This window comes from Marmota marmota, unplaced genomic scaffold, assembly GCF_001458135.2.
Source record: "Marmota marmota marmota unplaced genomic scaffold, marMar, whole genome shotgun sequence".
NCBI lineage: Eukaryota > Metazoa > Chordata > Mammalia > Rodentia > Sciuridae > Marmota > Marmota marmota.
In genome coordinates this window covers 18,702,621-18,729,712 of record NW_025999982.1, presented here as the reverse complement: position 1 = coordinate 18,729,712, position 27,092 = coordinate 18,702,621, and the positions used below count along the sequence as shown (strand labels likewise).

The 27,092-nt window shown below is 35.7% G+C and overlaps 1 protein-coding gene across 1 annotated transcript in view; it reads left to right on the top strand.

Annotated features, from left to right (window-relative positions):
• The window catches only part of Pkhd1 (PKHD1 ciliary IPT domain containing fibrocystin/polyductin), a 427,258-nt gene that overhangs the window by 179,351 nt on the left and 220,815 nt on the right, over nt 1-27,092 (top strand). Inside the window, exons 43-45 of the mRNA XM_048805732.1 lie at nt 5,218-5,352; nt 12,241-12,376; nt 14,529-14,775. Of these exons, the coding sequence (XP_048661689.1) occupies nt 5,218-5,352; nt 12,241-12,376; nt 14,529-14,775 (518 nt within the window). The remainder of the gene's footprint in view (nt 1-5,217; nt 5,353-12,240; nt 12,377-14,528; nt 14,776-27,092) is intronic.

Genomic DNA, 27,092 nt, shown 5'->3' with positions numbered 1-27,092 from the left:
GGGGGGGGGGGGGGGTAGTACCAGGGGTTGAACTCAAGGGCACGGGACCACTGAGCCACCTCCCCAACCCTATTTTGTATCTTATTTAGAAACAGGGTCTCACTGAGTTGCTTAGTACCTTGCTTTTGCTGAGCCTGGATTTGAACTTGCAATCCCTCTGCCTCAGCCTCTTGAGTCTCTGGGATTACAGGCATTTGCCACCACCACACCTGGCCTGTTGTCATTTAATTTTATGAAACACTTTCTCTCCCATAAAGGATGAAAAGTTGACTAGACACACAGGTTTACAGTCTGTGCTCCCTGTCCTTGAGGACATCTCCAATGAAACAAGACCATTAAAAGACATTTATTGAAGATAGTTTTTATTTTTTATTTTATTTTGTTTTATTTTTTAAGGGTCTGCCATCAGGAATTCTAATCCTGTGAAAGAAAAAATAGGCCCATACAGATTGAGCTCTTGTGCACTTAAGTTTAGTGAGTCAAAGAGTTCAAATAATAAGAAGTTCTTTGGAACTTCACTCTTATGAGGAAAAATAAAGAAAACGAAATAAAAAGCATGATGGCAGGGAATTTAGAAAGTAATCATCTCCAAAATAATCCTGAGTAAAGAATCAAGATTTATTCTTCCCCACTTGAAAACTTACTACAAAGTGATGATAATCAAGACAGGTAAGGGAACAAAAGTAGATAAACCAAGCAGTGGAATACAGTTGAGAGTCTAGAAATAAGCCCCTAGGTTTATGATCAAATGAATTTTGATGAAGGATGTTTAGACCACTCAACGAGGACAGGAACAGTAACAGTCTTTCCAACAAATGGCATTTGGACAACCAGTGCGCCTCATGCAAAAGAATGAAATAGAATTCTTTTCTTGTACTATTTACAATTGGCCCAATGAATCAAGGACCTAAATGTAAAAGCAAAAATTATAACACTCAGAAGAAAGCATAGGGTAAATCTTCTGGACTAAGGATTTGGCAATGAATTCTTAAAGACAACACCAAAAACACAGGTGTCAGAAAAAAAAAAAAGCAGATAAATTGGACTGCATCAAAATTAAGAAAATTTAGTGCCACTATCTAGACATCCTATGTTATTTTCCTCAACTAAAAATCCAAAATAGGGAAGACTACAGAGGTGAAACAACCTATAGAATGGTAGATTATGTTTGCAAATTATGTAGTTTAAATACATAAAGATTACTGTTAACTGCTATAACTCAACAACAAAAAGACAAATGATCCAATTAAAAAATGAAGGTAGTGATCTGAATATACACCTCTGTAAATAAGCTCTTCAATAATCATATGGAGAACTTTTTTTTTTGTTTTAATTTTTATGATGCTGGCTATTAAACCCAGGACTTCATGCATGCTATGCAAACATTCTACCACTGTGGTCTGCTCACTACCCCACAGGAAGAAATGTGTGACATCACTAGTCATTAGGGAAAGACAAATCAAACGCTAAATGAGATACCACCCCACACCTACTAATGTGTCCTGAACAAAGATGATAAGTAGTTGGTGAGGATGTGGAAAAATGATTCTTAAATACTTATGTTGGGAGTTTAAAATGCTCCAGTCTCTTTAGGAAATATTCTGGCAGATTCTTAAATGATTAAATAAATAAATAAAATAAAGTTACCATATAACTCATGAATTACAGTCCTAGGAATATACCTAAGAAAAAAATATAAAAAATATGTACAAACAGAAACTTGTATCCAAATGTTTATAGCAGTATCATTATTCATAATAGCCAAAGGACAGAAACAACCCAAATGTTTATCAGTGGACAGATGGATAAAGTGTGACAGATTCATGCCATGGAAATTACTTCACCCAGAAAAAGAAGTGAAGTACTTACATACGCTGTCATATAAATGGACCTTGAAAACATTATGCTAAATGATAAAAGTCAATAACAGAAAAAAAGGCGCCCTATGTTATTTTCCTCAACTAAATATCCAAAATAGGGAAGGCTACAGAGGTGAAACAATTAACACTTACTTAGGGGTGGAGGGTTGGAGATAATAGTGGAAATGGAATGAGGAATGATAGCTAAAAGGACATGCATGAGCTTTCTTCTTGAACTGAAAACAAGGTTCTAGAGTTGACTGTGGTGATGTTTGCCCATATCTGTGAATATAGTAGTACCACTGAATTGTAAAGTAAGTTAGGTGAATTGTATAGAATATGAATTATATTTTAATAAAGCTGTTTACAAAAGGGTAATATCCTATGTATCTGGTTATGCAAACTCTCAAATATTCCCATTTTCTTTTAATGACTTTGAGAAAATCCTCCCTAACTTCTGCTTCATTGGTAAGATGGAGACAGTAATGGTAGCTAAAGAATATTTGTTTTAAGTGTTAAATAAATCCCTAAGTACTAAGTTACAATTCCATAGGAGAAATAGTTCTGGTGAAATAGCACAGTAGAATAATAATCCTAATGTACTGTATATTTCAAAAAAATTAGAAAGGTATTAAATGTTTACTGTACACACACATGAATGATGATAAGTATCTAAGAAGACAGATACTAGCTTATCCTGACTTGAACCTTATATACTCTATACATGTATTGAAAATTCACATGACCCCTATAAATATGTACAATTTTATGCATCAAAAAATGATGATGATGATGATGATGATGACAATGATGATAACAGTAAGTCCCTGAATATAAAATGCCCAAAAGATCTTCCTGAATGCTCATGAACTCTAGCTATTATTATTGTGAGTTTCACTAAACAGGATTGGAAATTAATACACTGATGTTGATAATTATGTCTCTCAAAATTATACCAAAAAGTGCCCTTTACATCATGAAAACTACATTTGTATATAAGTTTCATAAACTCCCATTATTTCTGATCATTTAGACCCAAGTGTTATGTATATAGATACTAGAACAGAGTATTTCATTAGTAAAATTCCTATTTTTTCTCATTGTATTTATTTTCTTTTATTTTTGCTAATTGATTTTAATTGACAAAAATTGTACATATTTATCATGTACATTATCATGTTTTGAAACATGTATAAAGAATGTCTAAATTGAGCTAAATTGTGCATTAACTTACATACTTACTTTTAGTGATGAGTACACTTTAGATCTGCTCTCTTAGTGATTTCTAATATATAATACATTGTTATTAACTATAGTCACCATGTTGTACAATCTTTCTCTTGAATTTACTCCTCCCACCTAAGTGAAAATTTGTATCTATTGACAACATATTCCCATTCTTTGTTCCCCTCCTCCAAACCCCATTCTATTCTGTTTGACTTTTTCAGATTTCATATGTGAATGGGAATATGTGGCATTTGCCTTTCTTTGCCTGGTATTTTTTTCACTTGGCATTAAATCCTTTGGATTTATCCATGTTATCACAATAATGACAGGAGTTCCTTCTTGTTTAAATCTGAGTAGCATCACATTTTCTTTCTTCCATTCATTAAAAGATGGACATTTAGGTTGTTTCCACATCTTGGCTATTGTGAATGGTGCTGCAGGTGGATGCAGGTGTCTCTTCAACATATTGATCTTTTTTTCCTTTGGATATGTATGTAGTGGTAGGATTTCTGGGTTACATAATTGTTCTTGTTTTTACTTTTTTTGAGGAAACTTCACATTGTTTTCCATAGTGGTATACTAATTTATATTCCCTCCATCAGAGTGTAAGGGCTCTCTTTTCTCCACATCCTCACCAACCATTATCTTTCTCCTTCTTGGTTATAGTCATTTTGAAAGGTTTGAAGTGATATTTCACTGTGGTTTTATGTTTCATTTCTCTGATGAGGGGTAAAGTTGAACAGAAATTTTCTATTGTGTGTAAACATGAGGCTGGCTGTATCTATTTGATGATATTGTTAAGATTTTTGAAACTTTTCTCTTTTAATAATCTTAACCTTGAGGTTATTTTATTTCTTTTGTATGTAAAATTATCTAAGGGGTAAAATACTTGCTAAAGTCTCACAGCAAAAATGTTAATTCCAAGCAAGTGATTTGACACTTCTATGTTAAATAAAAGTTGAAAAAATACTTTCTTTTCATCAAGTTTCATAATGCAAAGTAATTCTTCTAGAAGAGGGCAAATTGACAACACACTGTTAAAGTTGAATTGTCTCTAAAAATAGGTGCATTTTGCTATTGTATATTGGTTTCCTTTTCAAATCAGCACATTTCCTAGCTCATGCTAGGTGTTAGCTGGTTTTGAACATGAATGTATTTGCAAAAAGGGCATATTTGTGGATGTATGTAATTAGGTAATAGCTGTTATCAGTTTTCAGCTCATACCATACCTACTTGTTTCAAGTAAATCTATGCCTTCAAAGAACTATCATTTTATAGAAAATATATATGTTATGCATAATGAAAATTTCAAATACAAAGACTGATTGACATGTAGAAGAATGATAGTATGATAAATCAAATTAAGGATACCTTGGCCTTAATTAATAAGAAACTTCCAGTAAAGGTATGATACTCTTTAATGAATAATTAATACATTTTATTATTATAATTAACAAATTGGTTTTATTGATTATGTTAATAAATAAAGGGATGACTCTTAGTTTTAATAATAGTTCTGACCTGCACCCTGATTTTAAAGATGTTTGAACCAAAGCCTATGAGAAGTTAAATATCTTACCTAAGATCATATAGTTAATATAAGACCAGTGGGATTCTTTCAACATTAACAAACTAATTTTGTTATTACTTGAGCACATACAGCCCAGTTGTCATAAATGTACATATGTATCATATGCTGAGTCCACACACAATTAATCTGTAGCCATGCTAAGTTATTTATTTTATATTTACAATCTGCTGACTATACGAGTTAATATATACTATATTGAAGAAAACGCTAAGCACTGAAATTCCTGGGTGCTGTTTTTCTGCATTAATTATGTACTTTTTATGCACTGTAAAACTATTTTAAATAGGTGAAGAATCCACTCTGACCTTTCTACATATTAATTCTTTGAAGAGAAATGGAAAGTACAAAGCGGGTATAAACAAGGGGACTAGTTAGTGCTGACCTTGTGGCAATGTCTATATGTATATGCACGAATAAAAGTTGCTTAAAAATGGCATAAAATGCTTATTTATATTAATTGATAACTAAAGAAGTTTCAGGAATACTGTAAGACAAACCACACCTCAGACCTTTGCCATAACATATGCTCTTATCTTATAGATTTTTAGAAGTAGCAATCTTCATCTGAAAAGTTTCCAAGTTTATTCATGCAGAGACTTTGGAATTGACATCTTGGAAAGTGATGCAAATACTTCAGTTACTGACAGTTTATTACTTGGTCATTTTAACCAAAAGGTAAGTCCTTAGTGTGATTGTTTATAGGTTGTCCATAAAAACAGAATCATATGTGCAGGGATCCCTGATGATCCATGATGTGTAATTTTAATACTATTATTTAGTGGATCTTATATTTTACTGGTAAAAACTAGAAGAGCTTTTTATTTGTAACAGTGATGGTATTAACAATAAGATTTAAATATACACTGAAACTCAGTGTTTCAGTGTTGGGTCCTTATAAATAGTAATATAGTAATAGCTAGAAGAATTCTTATTTGATTATAATTCAGGCTTACTATTAATTTCTATATTGAACCTAATAATTTAAATTTGTCTAACCTTACAAGGATTATAATATAGTATAGTTTCATATTGTCTCTCTGCTCCATGTTTTACCATTTTATTAATAAGACCCTTACTCCATTTAAGGAGCCCAGAGACTGAATCAGATAATATATTTACACAGTTTGTTACAGTACAATAAGATTCTGTATGTATTCCCTAGCTCTTGTTTAAGTATGGGTTCTACATAAAAATTAGACTATAGAAGATTTCTCCTCCACTGAATGATCAGAGTAACAGAATACAGATGAGACAAAGTATACTTCCCAAGGGAGCAGTCCTAGTTCTCCTTAAAAGAATTCAGACTACAGTAATCTCTTAGGCTTTAGTCCTTTATGGAACTCCTATATTTTTGCTTCAGAAAGAGCCATCTGCATACTAGCAATCATATTGTCCGAAAAATCATAGACAGAAGAGGCCTCCAACATTCCTGGGAACCATGGGAAAAACTTTCTCTTCAGTTTGTTGCTGAATATGTTGTCCATTTGAAATTTAAATGATAATTATTGACTTATGCTTCCACTGGAGATTATTACATAGCTCTAGATGGAAACACTATGATTTACAACACCATTTTCTTACTGAGATACATTTTTCTTTTTTTGATTTTAAATTTTCCTTAGTTCAATTTCTTTTAAACCATCCTTTCTGAAAGCAGGAACCTGGCATTTCTTCCTTTTCTACTATAGGGTCACCAACACAAGGGATGAGTCTTTTCAGACTATAATTTCCAAGAAAGGATGGCACTCAGATTTACATTTTGTGATACTGGTAGATCAAAGGCCCTTGAACTTTCCAGAATAACTTTAGAATAGATTCTAGAAACAAAACACCCATCAAATTGGATAACTGTCCTGGTAAATTAATGCTGAATATCTTAATTGATGTTAAATAGACATCATAATTAAAGGGAGAGTGACATAAATTAAGATATAAATTATGATAAAAGGGTGCTTATCATGAGATAATCACAAATAATCACATGCCTGGGGTATAACTCACTAGGAAAGCAGTGCAGCTGAGGGTTTAAAAAAAAAAAAAACTCTTTTAATAAGTGCAGGACAAGAGTCTTCTGATACAAAATGTTAAACTCTTTTGTTCTAGAGAAATCTAGATACTGGTTAGTCATCCAAATCTTAAAGCCATGTGATTTCATTGTTCAGTGTTACCTAAAAGATTATCTGAGTAGAATTTCTCAATTTGCAGTAAAGAAATGGAAACTTTGGGGAATCGAAATACAGCTCAAGGTCTATGCCTAGTATTTCAGATCCAGGGATACTTTGATATCTTCCCAACTTCTGATCCAATAATCTTGATTATATATGGTAAATGGCTTTGCCATGAACATGCATTGGTGCCTACACCAATATTCTCTGAAGCATTCTCTAGGAGTGCCTAGCCCCAAGAATATGTCTGGGAAAGAAGATTAATTATGTCTACACTATGCTGCTTTCCATATTGTCTGTTTTCTAAAACCTTAAATAAAACCTAATGTACAATATGAGGACTCTAGTTAATAAAATTGCGTTGGCAATTTTTAAAAAATAAATCAATGTTAGTTGATCTTGTAAAAAATAGTAAATATATGAGATAACATGGTATTTGCTTCACTATAATAAACATTTTACAATCTGTATATATCCCATAACATCATATTATAAACCTTAAAGACACACAGTAAAATTCATTTTAAAAAAAAGAAAGAAAAAAATTACAGGTTCTGAGAAATTCTAGGATTAAAACAAATAAGAAAAATATCCATTAATCATTAATTAACACGTTTCTGAAATTTATTTTGCTAATCTCTTTATCACTAGGTATCAGTTGTTTGAAGTGGGTGGAGCAGGCAGAAGTACCTGACCTGAGGTTGTAGAACTATGACTTCAGCCTCTATCTCTCATTCCTGAGATTTCTCTCCTGCCCGACATTCCTTTAGGAATTAAGATTTTCAGTGGATTTGACCCCTTCCATGTATAGGCCTCTAATCCACATTTAATTTATAGCATTCTATTATCAGGGATTCATGTCCTCAAATAGATATCAATTTCTAGAAGAACTTTTTTTTTATCATTAGAAAGGGTTTATTTGGTACTCTCACACCCAATCTATAGTAGATAGAATATTTTAATTGACATGAAAAGATGAACTATGGCATTGCTACACATCTCAGTCTGGTTGAGCAGTGTGTTGATACCCTCTCTCCTGACATTCAATCTAATTAGCATCCCCTTTCAGACTCAGAAATACCCTGATTTGGATTTAATCTATGGTCACCCACCTTTTGAACTATCTTTGGGGTGATTGTCTTTCTGTTGCTATTATAATTAATCTGAGCAGAAGATGGTACTTTTAAAAATATCTTATCAGGCATCAGGCAGGGGCTGATGGGGATGCTTTATTCTTTCTCCTTCTTCCCTGGCATTTAGTTTCCATTTTCACTTGTGGATCTGTCTTCCTCAATTTAGACCTTTCATCTTTTTGTTTCCCTAAAGTCTGGTGTAGGGCCCCCTCTCTTCTCATCATACTTGCTCTCCCTGGGAGAAATCTCATTTTCTCTTGTGGTTTCAATTACCATCTTCATGCTGATGTCTCTCATATATTTGCATTTTTTTTCCTACTATCTTATTCTGTGCTTCCAGTTTTGCAATCCGTTTTCTTTCTCTTTCCGACTTTTCTAACTTGATTTGTCTTGCATTGTATCTCTTTAATAGTTTTTCATTTGAAAATTATTTGTTCTGTTTTGATTGTCTTTGCTCTTGGCCTTAAATTTTTAACATGCTTGCTTGTATTAATGAAGTCTAAATTACATTAGCACGCATGAAAGTTACCTGTGCATTTCAAGGACCATCAACTGCTCAGCTTCTTTCTTTAGCCTTTCATGCTCTGTGTTACTTTCCCTTAGTATTTGTCCTACTTTTTAAAATAAATGTTTTGTGAAAATATAATATTTATGAAGAAAAGTGCATAAACCACAAGGGAAAAAAAAAATCAGTGGATTTTTATAAAGCAAACCAACCATGTAAATATCACCCAGATGAAGAAATAGCACATTATGGGTTCCTCTGAAGCCCTCCTGTTCCCCTATTCCAAATCCTACCCATAACTCTACAGTCAGAGGGGAAGTGTTATACAGACTCACATTGATACAGATTAACTTTTCTTTCTTTTAAATTTTATATCAAAGGAATCATAGAACATGTAACTCTACTTTACCTGGCTTCTTTGGCACAATACTATGTCTGTGAGATTCAACTATGTCTTTATTGTTTTCCAATAATTTATTATTCCAACCATTACATACTATTCTTTTTTATGACTATTCCAATCATTACATATCTTTCTGTTTTTAAAGGTATGTTACTATTGATGACTATTAGATTTTTTTTTTAATTTTTGCTATCTTCTATCAATATCCTTCTACATGTCTTTTGGTGTTCATATTCATACATTTCTGTGGAAAATAAGTGAAGTTGTAAAATTGTTGATTGTAGAGTACCCCTTCATCTTTAGTGGATGGTGCCAGGCAGCCATGCAGATGGTTAGTGCTCACACCAGCAGAACCTGAGAAGGGTCTCCTCGTGTACCTTGGAATCTCTCCTTTCCATGCCCTGGAGATTTCCTTCATGTTTCTATAGTGTTGGAATTCTTGGTCCTCATTCCTACCTCTTCCCTCCTTCTTTCTAGTTTATTTCCTCATTTTGTTACAGCATAGCCTGTAGTAACTTTCCAGAGGAAAGGGAAGTTTAAAAGGTGAAAATTTTGAGCTACTTATAAAAAACCCCTTATAGGTACTTTGTTGGCTATAAAATTCCAGATAAGAGTTAACTTTGTCCTAAATTTTTGAGGGTAAGCACTATTAATTCCAGCTTCTAGTCTCGAGGATGATGGTTTAAGATACTCAGATTCTGGATATTTTATTTGTAATTACTTATGTTTTTTCTTCTTGGTAGCTTTTGGAGCTTTATCCTTGTCCCAGTGTTTTACGTCAATACCATGTTTTTGGTGTGGCTCTTTGTTCTAGCTACTGTGTTAGGTATTGTGTGGGCCTTTAAGGACTGGAAAATTTTACCCTCCCTTTTTAGGAAGTTCTATTCAATTATTTCTTTGATAGTTGTCTCCCTTATATTTTCTTCTTTTTTACTTAAAATATTATTATTTGGATACTTGACTATATAGATTGCTTTCCTAATATTTTTCTGATTTTTCATCTCTTTGTCTCTTTGTCTTGCTTTTTAAGATATTGCCTTAATTTTTCTATTCAGTTTTTTATTTCTGCTCTCCTATTTTTATTTTTTTAAAAGAATTCTCTTAAGGGTTCTTTTGTTTGTTTCATGGCTATACTTATTTCTCAAGTTATTAATGATGCTGTTTAAATTTTCCTCTGATCTCTACAGTGTATTTGTCTCCATTTGGTGTTTTTTCTTTCTTTTTTTGTCCCACTGATGTTTATTTTTGTCACTGTTTTTCATGTTGAAAGCTTTTATAAAAATTCTACTGATTCTCAAAATGTAACTATTTTTAACAATGGAACAGTGAGCAAGTCCCTAAGAAATTGACTGAATGGGGTTTGTTGAAGTGCTTTTATGGGAAAGCTTAGAAGCAGCTTTTCTTTCACTTCAAACATAAACATTATTTTTTTTTTCATTTTAAGTTTTTTATTTAAACAATGATAGACCTGCAAAACAAATCTAGAATTTGTATTTGAAATTCATGCATTTTCTTTAAGGGTACTTGAGCATATACTGAATCCAACATTTTGTGATAGTTTATTTTTCTATATTGACTATGACAAACCTGACATTTTTGATGAATAATTCTCAGAATTTTAAACACATACAAATATATGTAACCATGACCACCACAGTCAAGATGCAGCAAGTCAGTTACATCAATCTGAACTCTGTGGAGCACCATCTTTGGAGCCACATCCTCTTCTCACTTCTGACTGCTGGCAATTACTAATCTACTTCCTGTGAACAACTGCCTTTTCAAAAACTATATAAGTGGAATTGACATGGCTCTCCAGCTGTCAAACCTCTGGTCCCTGTCCAGAAGCAGCAGAAGAAGGGAAGAGCAGTGGAATAAGCAGCTCATGTAGGTTGGAGCGCAGTTGCAACCATGACCTGAGGTGATCCTGAAATGCTGGGAGCCAAAGCTCATTGATGGTCACCCTTCAGCGATCAAACCTGGGCACTGTATGGACACCTGCTGCAGAAACCTGCTCCATGCAGCAATGTAACCCAAAACCTGCAAGCACAGACCATCTCACGACCTCAATTTCCTGCTCCCTGGAGAAAATGGAAGTAGGCAGACCTGAAAGGAAGTCTGGTTTGGACAGTTGACCAATAGCGGTGGTTGGGTTCCAAACCGTAATTTGAATACAGTTGAACCAATAGCATTTTACTTCTGTCAAACCCTAATTAGCTTAAGTTTGAATCTATAGCAGTGATCCAAGTACTATATAAACCCCTAGACTTGCACTCTCAGAAAGGAAAAAACTTGATAACAGGTCTTTTATTGCAGTGCACTAGTTGTGTTCCTCTTCTGCTCATAAATAAATCGTGCTATTACACTCAGTCATCCTTGTCTGTATACTTGAATTTTTGAATTCACAAGACAAGGACCCTGAAAGAAGAAAAATTGACAGTGAGCTGCAGGGGTCAGCTTCCACACTGGATGGTATGGCCTGCTATTAAGAGTTGCCTCTTTTCAGCTGCAACTGCACCTGCCGGCAGAAGCAGTGAATTGAGTTTCATCTCAAAACTTTGTTTTCAGAATCATAAGGCACCTAACTTTTGGGAACTGAGTTTTTTTCATACCCAAATGTGTTTGGGAAATCATGCGATTTGTTTCAAGTATTTTTTTTAAAAGAATTCTTTATTGTTACTGAGCAGTGATAGATGTAATATGGTTTGTTTATCCCTCCATGTCTAAAAAAGCATTTGAGTTGTTCTTCAGATTTGGTGGTTACAAGTGGAATCATAACCATTTATGTCAGGGTTTTGTGTGAATGCAAGTTTTCATTTCTCTAAGGTAAACACCTTGGGGTTAAATTGTTACATCTTATGTGAAGAGTGTATTTAACTTTATAAGGAACTGCCAAACTGTTTTCCACAGTGGCTATCCCATTTTGCATTCCACCAGCAATGTATGCATTTTAGTTGTTCCTCATCGTCAGCACTCTTTTTTATTTACTCAATCTAATAAGTATATAGTGAGTGTATCTTATTTTGATCTTAATTTGCATTTTCCTAATGAATATTATGTTAAACATTTTTTTCATGTGCTGATATTTCCACTTTATTTAGGGAAATGTCTTTTATTTTTTTTTTATTTTTAAGATAAATTTTCTGTTTTATTGCTATTGAGTTATGCAGATTCTTTTTATATTCTGGATCTAAGATCTTTGTCTTATATGTGATCAACAAGTATTTTCTCTAAGTCTGTAGTTTGTTTTTTATTCTTTTTTAATGTTTGTTTATTTATTTTACTAATTATTACTATAATTCATAATTTGTATTACTTTCTTTGCTTTTTCTTTCTTTTCTTAAAAAAAAATCACAGGAAAGTCTTTGTATGTCAGCTGGGATTAAAACTCCCAAAAGATGGGAACTGCTGGTTTCTAACACAACCTTTGTTAATTTTGATCTCATCAACTGTGTGGCCATAAGAACCTGTTCAGGCTGTTCCCAAGGACAGGGTAAGTTTGAATAGACAGGGGAAATGGTAAACATGGCCAATGTTCAAGTGAACATGATAAATAGTGGCAAATCCTTTGTGGGTCAATATTTCTTTCAGATCCAAGATTGCATCACTAGAAACTGTTACTCTGGCTTCTTAAAAGAACTCCTAAAGGAGGCCAAGTATTCCCGTGTCATTTCTGTAGTTCCCTATCTTCTGCTTGTCATGATGCCCATCAGATTCTATTAGTATGTTGCTGTATCTCAGTTGAATGCTGAGCTTCATAAAGGCTCTCTTGCTCAATGTTTTATTACTAGTACATACTGGAGAGCCTGGTACCTAGAGAACAGTTCATTTATAACATGAATAAATGGACACATGGGCATAAACTCGCTTGCATACAACCCCTTCTGAAGGAGCCAGTTCAAGTGCTTGATGTTTTCAGCAGCTTAATGCTTGATATATGCACAAATAGAGCCATAGCATTCTTGCTTACTTGCTATCCACATCTCAGAGGTGGTAAGAAATACCTTGGAGGACTCATGAGTGGAAGGAGGTAGAGAGCAATCTAGTTTATCTGATCATTGTAAACAGCCAAGCAAAGTAATTCAAGTAAATATGCTCTTGTGGTTTAAATCACCAATTTAGATAATTGTTTGTTTTTTTTAATTAAATGAATAATCAGCAAGTCTTCACTTGACTTTTTTCCCCCTACATAGGCAGAATCAAAGATTGTTCTTATTTGAGAGGTATCTAGGTTTAAAATTTTAAAAATAAATTGTATAAATAAAAAATGCCTTATGGCAAATACTTCAAATCACAATTCTACAGTTCTTTAATAGATTTACTGTTTCATATCATTCATAAGTCACTGAAACAAATACCATTTTTTCATCATTGTATAGAGAGTGATGAGTACAATATCAGCGAACCAACACAGTCAGCAAAGGGGTCCAGGGAGAGGGAATGTAAGACTTCATGGGAGTGACTTTTGAGTAAGGTTTTGAAAGGTAAATAGATGTTTGCAAGGGAAAGTAGGCAGAGGGAAATGCCTAGGTTATTTGCATATTAGCATATGCAAAAAAATAGAGATTCTAAAGATAAGTCTGTTTGGGGAATCACTAAAATCCTCCAATATGTCTGAATTGTAGAGCTATGGGTGGTTGTGTTATTAGGTGAACTACACAGATTTCAAGAGGTAGAATTGTGGAGTCTTTCCTACGTAGCTGTATTTACTGCATGTATTCTATTGCTAATGCAGAATGGAAATATTAGTCTCAGTTTATGTCTTATTCTTTTTTATTTCCTTTTTTCAATATTTTCTAATGTATATAATAATACAGCACCATATGTACTATAAAGTATATACTCAGTTTTTCTTTTTTAGTGACAGGTATGTGTGTTTGAAACAATCACTGCTTCTTCCAGGGCAACTGGGCTGGCAGTACCAAAGAATCACCTGGTGATGATGTTAGGGAAAGCACTAAAAAGTATAGCCCTAGAGCTAATACATTGAAAGTATGTTACTATTTATACAAATGACTAATCAAATCTTGCTTTTGAAGGTGAATGTTTAAAGTATATACCTCACAGTTAAAAGTTTTGCTGATAGGGTTAGAGTCACCAGAGAGGAACAGAAGCTGAAAGATTGGAAGACTGGAGTATAGCACCTTTAGTATTTAGTATTTGATAAATTAGTGTTCTCTGTCTCTATTTCCCACAATACCAGTGTTTTTTACCCTTGGTACTATTGGTATTTAGGGCCAGATAGTTTTTTGTCATGTGGACAGTCTTATACATTGTCGAAAGTTTTGCAGCATTCCTGGGCTCTACCTACTAATTGCTAGCAGCACTGTCAATCCTCCCTCCAGTTGTAATGGCCAAAACCAATTCCAAATGATGCCAAATGTGCTCTGGGGAGCAAAACCTCCCCTGGTAGTGAACCACTACCATAGAGCACAGGGTGTTTGACAGCTGGGCCAATGCTGCTCTTTGGTCCCTCAGTATCTCAAGCACACATAACCTGTCATAAATACTTGTGGTGTTTTTTTCTTGAATGAATAAGGGAGTGAATTATAAAAGTGTATAAATATGCAGCTTAAAAGTATTAAGATGAGCCTGGTGAATTGAGTTGTCATTTGTGATAATTGTCTCATGCTGTTGATTTGTAGGTGGATTTACTGTGAAGACCAACCAGTTGAAGTTTACAGACTCATCAAATTTAGTAGCATTTCCATTTCCTCATGCAGCAATTTTGGAAGACTTGGATGGTTCTCTCTCTGGGAAAAATAGAAGTCACATTCTGGCCTCTATGGAAACCCTTTCCGCTTCTTGTTTGGTCAGTGCAAGCTTCAGTCAGATTGTCCGGGGCAGTGTCTGTGGGGAAGATGTTCTCTTTCATCGTATGTCCATTGGTTTGTAAGTAGAATTAATTATACATTTTAGCTTTCCAGTGAACATGTGTGGGTCATTTGGGTTATTGAGGCTTGTATAAAGAAATTGTTTTCTGACTATTTAAAGAATTTAGTTCCATAAAAGTGAAGTGTGAATAATTTTGATATTTTCATTCACATATTTCTGATAGTTTCAGCCTGATTCAAATAGCAGTTGTCAATATCTTTGGGCCAGATCCCATACCCATAACCTCTTATGAACATTTTAAGATAAAAGCTTCTTCTTTAAAAGATTTGCAACCAACAGAGAATTTGAAATATATTCAAATTAAAAATATTATTGAGAAAATTCCAATAATGTCCATTCTCATTTATATACATGTACTTTCTCCGAGCTCTCTTTACGTGCTCACTGTGCTCCAGGGAAGCAATGGCTGATGCCTCCTATTACTTGCAAAGTTGCTCCCAGTTCATTTTCCTTGTTAATTTCATGAACTATTGGACTCGTACAATACCTTTCCTATTAATATTGAAGCAAGGACTCCTTGGTTATACTACTCAAAGTACCATTAAGTCAGCAGCTGGGCTGTTTATAATGCATAATAGGATTGCTTCTGCCCTCTTTAATTTCCAGGTAATGATTGCTGAGTGTCTAGGGTTCTCTCTTTTACCTATTTCAAATGCATTGTATATATTTAGCCACACTTATTTCCTTCCTTTATTTTAAGTGTCCTAACTCCATGAATATTAAGTCACGTAATTCAGTCAGACCACGTTGGCATCTTATTTGAATAGGTAAACTCCAGAGAGCGAGAATAATTGTGGTCAGGATTGCACTAACTCTGCATTTTGAATGCATATGGAATCAGTATCTTGTCGTTCTGTTTTGGAAGTCTCGATAATACACTGAAAGCATCGGAAAGTCACTTTTACTTTCCATATTCATTATTCTAACATTAATAGGCTCATTTCCAGTGAGTTAAATAACAATAATAGGGGGATATTATTTTTATATATATTATTTATATACATATTATTATATATATTTTTTCTTTTTTAAAATTTTATTTTTTGGTGCATATTAATTATACAGAATGGTGGGTTTTGTTGTTGTATATTTATACATGCATATAACATAATCTGATCAATATTACTTCCTAATACCTCCCCCACTTTCTAACCTTCTCTCCTCCTACTTCCCTTCCTCTCATCCGATGATTTCCTCTCTACTTTCATGAGAACTCTTTCTCTCTTTTTGTTCTTTGAAGGGATATTTTTTTATTCATACTCATGATTGGGTACAGTGCGACTTACTTTTTCTTATTATTCTTAGAAATAGGCTAATTTGAACTGTTCATTAGAGTTTGTTTTGTTTTGTTTTTTGTTTTTTGTTTTTTTTTAGTGCTGGGGATTGATCCCAGGTCCTTATGAATCTGAGGCAAACACTCTACTAAGGGAGCTATATCGCAAGTGTCATTTAGAGCTCTTACCAAAGATGACTTTAATGTATGTTTGAGATTTATGAACATTAGTGATTAATTTCCTGAATATACTTTTTTTAATGAGGAAAATAAAATAGATTTTGTAGTTAAGAGGACTATTTTATGCTTGTATGATATTTATTTCTATGTATTCATGACAATCTCTTTTGTAATTGCTTTGGGACATTCTTAGGTTGTCTCTTGAAGCAGCCCTTGTCAACATGCTGATAGAATGTTCTGCAGAGCCTCAGCCTTGTCTGAGAATCTGCTTTTTGAGATCTTCATGGTAGGAGACTTAGGTCCTTGCCTTGGCGACAGATCATGCTGTCACCACTCAAAGACAGACGAAGTTGAGAAGATGATAATCCTGATGCTATGATCTAAGTTGATTCAAAAGACTCCGCATGGAGTGAAAAATTCATCCTGATTTTCTTGGAATTTCCTGTTTTAACATAGAAAAATTCCAAGTCCTGGAAGACTCTTTAGGACCACAAAAACCAGGATGACTGATCACCCTTTACTCACTATGCTTCTATTTAAAAACTTCAGACTGACCCACAGGTTTATGGACAGCAATCTGAATTTAATCATAGGGAAGTCTCAGTATACCTCCAGTTGTCAGTCTCTTGGCCCTTGTGTCCTGACCTCTAGGAAAAGGCAGCTGGATTAGGTGAACTCACAGGCCTTGCTCAAAGTATACTCCAAAGGCTCACCGACATCACCACTACCAGGGCGCCCCTCAGAAATTCTGAAACTCAGACTGGACTTTGGACATCCTGAATCAGAGTGCCCAGGTGATTGGTATGACAAGTTTGGGCAGCACGCATGGCTCTAAGGTCCTTCTAATTTTATCCTTCTATGATTCTAGCCTTAGCTATTTGTGCTCCGGGGCTTGATCTTTGTCCCAGAGCATTATAACCTCATTAGGAACATGTCAGAGCTAATGAGCAATTTGGATTCAGTGTAGATACAAACTTTGCTGCATTTCATGGAGAAAGGATTAATTTGTTGTGCTATTTGCCTTGGGGCAAGCACCCTAAGAGTTGATTTACAAAGCTCTCACAGTCATGATCTTTTGGGGTTGCATGTTGATGGAGATCTGATATGGCACAAGCGCCCTGCTGTCTTCACTTTTAACTGTTCACCCCCTCCCTCAGCAAGAGGTCCCCAGAGGGCAAGAGTGAGGCTTTATATAGCGGCATCAACAAGGTGCTCCTTCCCCCAAGTGCTTGGAGTGTGATTTCTTCCGTCCCCTCTCTGATCTGTTTTTACTATAACTGTAACTTCTTTGTTTGACTTCAGTGACCTTCTGTTCCTGTCCCTCACTGCCTCATTTTAATCTGATGAGTGCCCACCATTGTGATACTTTCCATTTTATAGGTTCAATGCTAGCAGCTGGTTGCATATAAATATTTGAAGTCGGTCATAATATATTTAATGTTTGGGTGAAGAATAAACTGCTCCCCTGTACAAGGCGGAAATCAAGTTTATGTCTTGTTAAAATGACAACATGCTTGATCTGCATGGTTGCTGCGTATGTTGGTCTCTCTTGTACCTGTTCTAAGAACATGCTTTCTGTTTTCAATATTCTGAGTCATGTTCCTTCTCTAGCTTCTGTTCCTAACAACCTCCCTCTGTGAACTTCATTCTTCCTAAAGAGGCAAGGGTTGGGGTCTTATTTCACAAAAGGATGTCATTGAACATTTTTTTCCAGAGCCCCCAGGATGACATGCTTTACATAGTTCTTGAATTAATCTGTCCAAAAATTTAGATAAATGATTTGCTCTGCATAGAAATAATTTTGCACAGAATGAGGATAACATTCTTGATAGATTTTTATGTGCTATTTCTAAATGTCTTTTGTAAATTCCAGTCTCTGTTCTTTAAATGCTGGTTTACTTTAGGGTTCTGTGAACTTTCATTTTCTCTCAGCCATGTACCCATCCCAGGCAGTCTTGGTTACTTTCACGTCAGTTAAGATTCACTGATGATTACCAATTGTTTCCTCCAGTCCAATGAGTGTACACTCTGGAGCCGTTTTTCTGCTGCCTTGAGACTCTGCACCGTCTAGTATTATAGCCACTAGAAACGTATGACTGCTGAGCACTTGACATGTGACTAGTCTGAACTGATGTGTGCCATAAGGGGAAATTAAACACAAATTCTTGAGGCTTAGTATGAAACAAAAACAATATAAAATAGTTTAATAATTTGCTCATGTTGTTTACACTGATGATATGTTGGATATATTAAGTTAATATGTTACTAAAAGTAATTTATCTGCTTCTTTTTACTTTCTTATTTTTTTCCTTCTTTTTACTTTCGGAGTGTGGTTACTACCTCTGACTTGTTCATTATTGCTTTTGTGGGTTTCTTGAATTTCCACTGAACAGCAATACCTTGAGTATTTCCACTAGTAGACTTAATAGTCATTTCAAACTCATCTTGCCAACAGAGAATTTATGATCTTAGCCTTAGACCTGTCATCCCTCCTTGGGTGTTTAGAATCCCGCTGAGGCAAATGTTTATCTAAACCAGAAACATGGAGTCACCCAAAACCAACTCACCTTCTTACCTAACTCATTACATTAATCATCTAATAGGTCCATTTTATTTTCAAAAAAGAAAAAAAACCCCACAAATCAAACAAAACAAAAGAAAAACATCCTTCCTGAGTATTTCTGCTTCTCTCCTTTACAACTTGGCCCACTAGTCCAGGCTTCTAACCTGTATAACCATGATAGCTTCTGAGCATACCACTTTGCTGTGTTCCAATGCTTGAACTTTGAAAATAAAGGTCTGGTCTTGCTTGAAACTCCAGTACCTCCAGAGGAAGGTCCACCATTTTCAATGTCTCCTGGGCTTTTCATTACCTGCTCCCTGCTACGGTTCCAGCATCATCTCTCAAGACTGTCTACCTTCCCTTCAATCTGTCCTCCAGCTGCTTTCAACTTCTTTGCCCCTTTCAGTTCATGAGGTTCAGCCTCTGTGAACTCAGCATGGAGCTTGTTTCCTCTGGTAAGCTTCCCTGAGCATCCTGGGTAGATTTTGGTCTCCAGGCTGTATGTCAGCTCTTGAGGTTTGCTCTGATCAATACTTTTAGTCCCTACATAGATCAGCAAATTGTATGTTTTTTCTTGTGCATGGGAAGGAGTGTTTATTTGTTTGTCTTAGGGTGCCAATACCATGTTGAACAAACAGTGGTTTGAAATTAGTTTTGTATAAATTAATATTGATAAAAATATTGGAGACTCCTCAGAGGCTTCCTTTGGTGTCATTATTGCTCATTTCTCTCTTAGGGGCATATTCATGAGGTGTCCCTGGCATTGACCTTTGCTTCCAAAGACATACACATAGAAAGAAATGGAGCTGTGATTTGTACATGCAGATCATTTTTAATTACATCTCTATTCTCTACTTTTGAAAAATAATTTCAAATAAACGTATATGTCCTGACCATGTTTATTGTACAGCCTACAAAAACTCAAAAGGGTTGGTTGGACAACTTAAAACATTTTGCAAACATCTAATTTCCATCACACTCAAGCCAGTCAATAACTGGAAGACAAAACCAAGGTCTGAAAAAGTCTATGAAAACTGAAAAAGCTAAAGAGGTCTCTAGACCTCTAGATGTTCACTGTGGAGGGCTCAGTTATCATTCTCCTCCATCCCAATTCCCTGTATGGATAATACCAGGGCAAGAAAATAACTACAAATGTATGCAAACTTCTAATAGAGGGAGTGGGCTGAAGGTCCCCTGGAGAAAGAGTTGGCTAAAATAAATCTTCTGCTCAACTGATAACCTAGGAAAGCAAAAGTTCAGAGGACATTAGGAAAAAGCATTAAGTGTTAGATGCTTCTAGGAATTTTAGAAATAAAGACTGAGAATAGCATTTTAATCCCTGAGTCTTTTGGAGCAAAAATAAAAAAAGTGCCTGCATTTGTTTTTGCTTCTAATCTCACATCAGTAAAATGGGCATAATAGCATTTATCTCATAAGGTCATTGTCTGACAGATAATAGGTGCTCAATAAAAGTGGCCTTTAAAAAAAATCTCTGTTTTACATTTGTTATATACAGAGGAACATATCAGCAAACTACTACTTGATTAAAACACTATAGATTTTTATGTTTCTGAGAAACAAATGCCTGGCAAGGAAATTAAATTTGCTCAAATGTAACTTAATCCAATTCTTGCAAACAAGTGAATCATTTCCAATAATCACATGACATTATGCCAATGGAGCAAAATCTCCCAGGTGGTCATAAAATCTGGAGTCATGCAGTACATAGGCTTTGATTCTTTGCACCCGAGTACCTTCTGTTTCTTCCTTCCTTCTTCTAGAAAAGAAAAGGTTAATGTTCTTGTTGATCACCTTGATTCTTAGATCTTGCTTAATATCCTCTCCTGTCGTGCTTGCGTTCAGTTTTTACCTATGCAACTGCTCTTAATGTGTCAGTGTTCAAAGTATGAGGCACCCCCTGCCTCTGTGAATGCAAAAGTAAAGAAGAGTTCAAATGGAAATTTTGGCCTAGCTTTTCGTCTAATAATCACCTAACTCTCCTTCCTAGGGATAAAGAGGCATAGCATCACTAATGATATCTTTTCAGTCCTTAAAAAACAAAAAGAAAAAAAAAACATGTAAGACAGGGAAATTTCAAGATGTATTATCCTCTAGCAGGGTTACAGAAGTAAAATAGAAAGTAATCTAAAAATCATAAAGGACCCAAACTGTGCTATACCAATACTATAGATTATTAAGTTTCATGAATAATAAAAGAGTACAGTGGTGTGCCAGCAAATGTTTTAACAACTAGCTCTGCAGAAAAAAAAAAGACCTGGATAGTAGTATTTGCATACTTCTGCAGTGAATATACTCTCATATAAATTATTTGAAGCTGCAACGTTACGCTGAACATAGAGTTGGGAAGAGAAACTAAGAAAAATTCTCATGAGCTGATGTCAGCTAATTCTACCGCAGTATCAGGTATGTCTGTATGTGTGTGTATATTATATATATACATGTATGCATTTTATATACATACATTATATATGTATATATGTATGTGTGTATACATATGTGTGTGTGTATATATATATATATATATATATATATATATATACACACACATATATATATATATATTTGAAAAGGAACAATACATATATATGTATATATGAAATGGGAGAATGGAAGATAGGTGTATTAGTATAACTCCTACCAGATGCATATTGTTATTTTTCAGTATCCCTGATAAGTACTTGCCTGCATTCTGGTCACATAGCTCTGGGTATGGTATTCTGCTCTGAGGCAATTTTCTAGCTAGATGCAGCAGATCAAGGCAAGAGATGCCATGGTGTATAAATTGGATGATGGAAGACTCTTTTCTTTGTGGATTAAGATAGAATGAGCAATAAGTAGTGCCCAAATATGACAGTAGATAATTCTATTGCAAAATGGTAGAGGCTACCTTAGAGGTAGTGCCAGGTTGGTTCTTGGGGTCCTCTACTATCATTTATTACTTTAGCCAACTCTCAACAAAGAGAGAAGTATATATTTAAAAAGTCATGGAGGAGGAATGGTCGGGTGAACCCACCAGCAGCACAAGAATTATAAAGTTGTATGACTTGACTTTTGGGGTACTCATTTTATTTTGCCTGATAATTTAAGAATTTTTAAAGTTAGGGGAAAGGCTTAGTGATTTTTTTTTCCTTTAGGTTTCTTACTTTACTCAGAAGGAGCAATATTTAAGTATTTCTGAGTCAATAGTTTATATGGAGAAAAACCTTACAGATAGGCATGAAATATTACTGGATGGTGGTAGGACAGCAGATAAGATAATAACAAGGACTAAACTTAGTGTACTTTTAAAGGCTGCTCATACAAATCCAGTCAACAAAAGCTTGTTGGTGGAGCTCAAAATTTCAATTTTTGTCCTTTTTGTGCAGTAAAGAGAAACAGCAGTAAGCGCAAATATCCAGAAGTTGCTTGCAGCACCCTTTGAGGCTAGCTATTATGATGTGTCTAGCTTAGGAGATGTGTAATTATAAAGAGTTTATTTCACAATTGTTCTGAATCAAGAACATTTAGAGCTCAATGCAGTGTTTTTGTAATACACAGAGATATGAACCCTCAGGAAAAGTAAGCTAATGGTAAACACAAACCAGGGAGTTAATATTTGTTCTCATTGGTATTGTTGATTGCCTAACAAATCCTTTGTGGGCAGTATACATTCAACAGTTTTGCACAGCACATGGGCACTAAATTACGTAACTGTTTAAGCAACTCATATGGTAAATTGGTACTTTGGGAAGTTTTTATCCAGAGATAGAGTCATATTTCTAACGGAACATATCCCTTAATTAAAAGGAGATTTTTGCCTTTAAAAAAGAACAAACACTAAAGAACCCCACGGGAAAAAAAAGCAGCATGTTAGGCCTACAGTCCTTTGTCTTTTCAGTTGTATACAGGAGCTGCTGCTAATGCAGAAGGAAGGGTTAACATTTAAAATGGACTGGTTGCCTCCTGATTTCTTGCACATAAAGCCATGAGAAGTTCAGGGAGAGACTTCTTTGCCTAGTAATGAAGCTCTCTGCTGCTAATGGCCCATGCAGACTCCCTTGGCTCCTCCAAATTAGAAATACTTTTGTGCTCCTTTGCTTCATTAACAGTAAAGAGAGGGAGATTGGTGGCTATTTAGGGCACAGGGAAATTGGTGGCTATTTAGGGCAAGTGAAAATTGTAGTAATTATGGTTGGTAAATTCTCTTCATGGTGTTCTTTGACTCTTGATGTTCTTTTGGTGCTTTTCAGAAGAGCCCACCACTGTCAATGCTGGCATTTGGCCTAGAAGGATAAAAGCTGATGTGACTTTTAATATTTGGCCCCTGGTAATGGTCAGTGTGAGGCGTCTTGCTTACCAAGAGATGGGTCTTTTACATTTTTTATTTGCTCTTTGCAGTGTGCCCTATGACCATATCACCAGCTGTGATGGAGGGATGTTTGATAGCCCCCTGACCAAAACTGGTGCTGTTCATGGTTGCCTGTGAATTTGTCTCCTGAATAAACCTTGGTTGAAGATGGATCAGGTGGTTTGATAAGATCAGAATTCTGAGAGAATATGCCTGGCATGAAAAGGGAAGAGGAAAGTTTAACTTAGGATCACAGTGTGCTCTAGTGCCTTTTTGGGTTGACCAAGGGGACAGCATCACTGAATCACATTATTGGTGCTGACTGGAAGGAAAAGAACCTCAAAAGAATGTATAAAGGCCTGAAGACAAGTAGAACTTAAATGCTGTGATTTCATTGCTTGTATTTGAAGAAGGGGACGTGTTTGTAAGGGCCTTTAGAAACAGGAGTCTTGAAATGCTTCTTTCAAAAACTGAAATACCAATCTATAGAAACCGAATCAGAAGAAGTAATATATAAAAATTGGTTAGTGAGTGTGGTACTGGTAAAATTTTGAGAAATAATTATGTCCAATTAAGATGACCAGGTAGGGAGATTCTTGGGGCCACATTGATGGCATTTCTGAAAATACCTAATTGGTTGTATTGATATATATTGATATAATAGTTTCTTAACTCTCAAGGAGATGTGGGGGATTGCTAAGCAAAGAATGGCAAAATATAAGCTGGTGAGGCAGGAGGAATTAAATGGGAACAGATGAGTGTATTTGAACAAAAGGAGTTTTGTTGTTGGATAATTAAAATAGAACTATTCTTTAGTGGCCCAAACCTGAGTCCTAGGCTGTAACCTTTGTCTACAAACAACATTGGGCTTTACCAACTGCCCCAACACCTTCTACACCAACTCTCTCTGCAGGCTATGGCTGGTCATGAAACCACCTAGTTTGACTGGCCAGTGGCACAGCCAGCATCTGTGCAGGCTCTAGAAGCTCAGGTTCCCAGGTCTCTTCTTTCTTATTCCACCAGTATTCAGTGTTTCTGAGGGCCCAGGAAAATGGTTGTGGGTTTGGCTGGGGATTGCTTGGGAATGTGTAGAATCCAAAGCGTGAAGACCATGTAAGACCAGAATAACCACCTGTCCTCCACCAGGAGACTGAAGACTGGTAATTGGAGCCTAAAAAGCAAAATTCAGGAATACCTGGAAAAGAGGGGTCCTCAAGGAGATGAGGACTCAGATCTTTGCAAAGTCACTGGACAATGCCCAGATTGTTCTATAGATTGACAGGGTATATTTTGCTGCTGATGGTTTTATGGTCAAGTGTGAGTTGGAGCAGATCATATGCCAGTCTGAAGAGTGACATCCATGGGCTTCCCAAGGTTACTGATGACACCAATACCACTTAACTGTAGCTGGAGATGGAAATTGATGCTCTTGGAAGGAGTTGATATTTGTGAAGGAGATTAAGGAAGAACTGAAAGGTCTATAGCCAAGAATACTAGTTCTGGGTTGACAGAATAGAGGAATGCCCCCAAATATCAGGACCTAAGCAAGATCGTGGAAGAAATGTGGACCAAGTATGATTAGCTGGCTCAGAAGAACTGAGGAAAGTGAAACAAATAGGTCCCAACAGAATGAGAAGAGCTGTAATCCCCAGAGATCAGAGTCCCTGAGATGAAGTTCACACAGCTGAGAAGCACAGTCCAGTCCTCAGAGATTGACCTTAATTCAATGTGATATCCAAAAATCAGGTTGGAAAAATAGCCTGAGGGATGTGGAAGTCTGTTAAACCATGCAGAGGGAGCAATTCAATAGGTCCTGCTATACCTAAAGCGCAGTCTGGCACAGACCAGGAATAAGAGACCCTATTGAACATCAAGGTCAAGGTGGAGGCCAAGATTGCCACCTACCATCACCTCTGAAATTTGGAGAGGACTTCAATCTTAATGATACCTGGTCAAAACAACTCCTTGCAAACCATTCAGAAGATCACACTTCACAGGATTACACATGACAAAAAAGGCGTCTGAGACCAGTGACACAAAAGTGCTCAGGCATTGAGGCAAAAGAAGCAGTGTTCCCTTAGGGGAGCAGGGGGGCAATAAAAGTTCAGAGGTCATTGGATATATGAAATTATTTTCCAAAGTGTTTCAATTGTGAGCACTTGAGTAGAATAGAAGAAATATGGGTTATTAAGGAAAAAAATTAACATTTTCCTGAACCAGGACCTACTACTAGTGCATATGATTTGTCCATGACCCAAAGAGGTTTTCTGACCACTAAATATAATGTTCAAGTCCTTGAGATAAACATTCTGTAGATATGGGTTGACTATATCAAATTCTGATAACTTAAGATCAGTTGCTTATTTCCTTTGATGAATAAGTTCACAAGAAATATTCTAACACCCATGCAGTTTGCTAGCTGGACTTCTCTGTTGGGGAGAAATGTTACTCAGTAGCCAATAGGAGTGTGCAGGTACATTTCACACTTATTTCTTCATTTGACAAATATTTTATTGAACTCCCATACAAAAGACAGTTTTATTTATTACTGAAATTAATTGGAAATTCCAACTTATTGATTAGTTTCTCCTGGATTTAGGACTTACAATTCTTTATTCAGATCCCATTCATCTCTGTGGAAGCTGAAAGGATGCACTTTCACAACCTGAAACACTTGAACTCATTCTCAGGATGGTGGGGAGTCCCATCCCATCCTAACTACTGACCTTGGTACCTATTACAGACGACTTATCTACCTCTTTGATTTCTTAATTCTCACCATCTCTTCTTATCACATTTGTTTGCATTTATTCCCCCAAACTTATTTTTATTTATTAAATATATTCTCTAGGCAAATCCTGGGACTGAGGGTTTCACTCAGGGGAAGAGATAGCCAGGGATATTGAAGACAAATAGCTAGAAAATACAAGAAAGACAATTCAGCATTCTAAAGGTGTTCTAAACATTACAATTTTAAAATAAATTCTATAAATGTAATGGTTTTCTTTTTGAGGATGTGAACACTCAGAACTAGAAGTGGGGACAGGGTGAAGTACCATGGAGGCAAGTCATGCAATGGCCTGTAAGTTAGAACAGAGGCTCTGTGTGTCCACCCTGAGCTATGACTATAAGCTAAGGATTGTCCAGTTATTCTAATTTAAATGCTGATGAAAATGGAGCATATGAACTCTCAGTATTTCAGGCCCGAAGAGAAGAAGAAATTATCTCCTCCCCCAAGATTTGTAAAGGTACCCTTAATGCTGCATAGAAAATATGGGGAGGGCTGGGATTGTGGCTCAGTGGTAGAGCACTTGCCTAGCATGGGTGCAACCCGGGTTCGATTCTCAGCACCACATAAAAATAAAAGGCATTTTGTTGTGTTCCATCTACAAAATAGATTCTCTCTCTCTCTCTCTCTCTTTTAAAAAAAAGAAAATATGGGGAAAGAGTAGTTGCTTAATTTACAAATTATCCCACCACCAGCACTTTTATTTCATTAACAGATTAAACAAACACATTTACTCTCACCAGGTATAAATGTGTGTATGCATGTGTGCGTGTACGTGTGTGTTTGTGTGTGTGTATCTCAAGTGCTATATTGACAAGTCCTATTCTCTGTAACATGAAAGCTTTGGGGAATGTTTTAAATGAACAAATACCACGGATAGGCTTCTAGACATACAAATAAGTTGGGAAGAATGGCAAATCTTAAGTGAGCTGTAGAGAGGTGCTGTTGGGCATGGTGATGCCTACTGAGTGCTAAATGTAGATGATCTTTTAAAGTTTCACTGTACTTACAGGAAGTTTATGTGCACTATCCTTGTCTCCATTTAAAGTTGTGGTTCAGTGGTAGAGCGCTTGCCTAGCATGTGTGGGGCCCTGGGTTTGATCCTCAGCATCACATAAAGATAAATAAATAAAGGTATTGCATCAATCTACAACTATATATA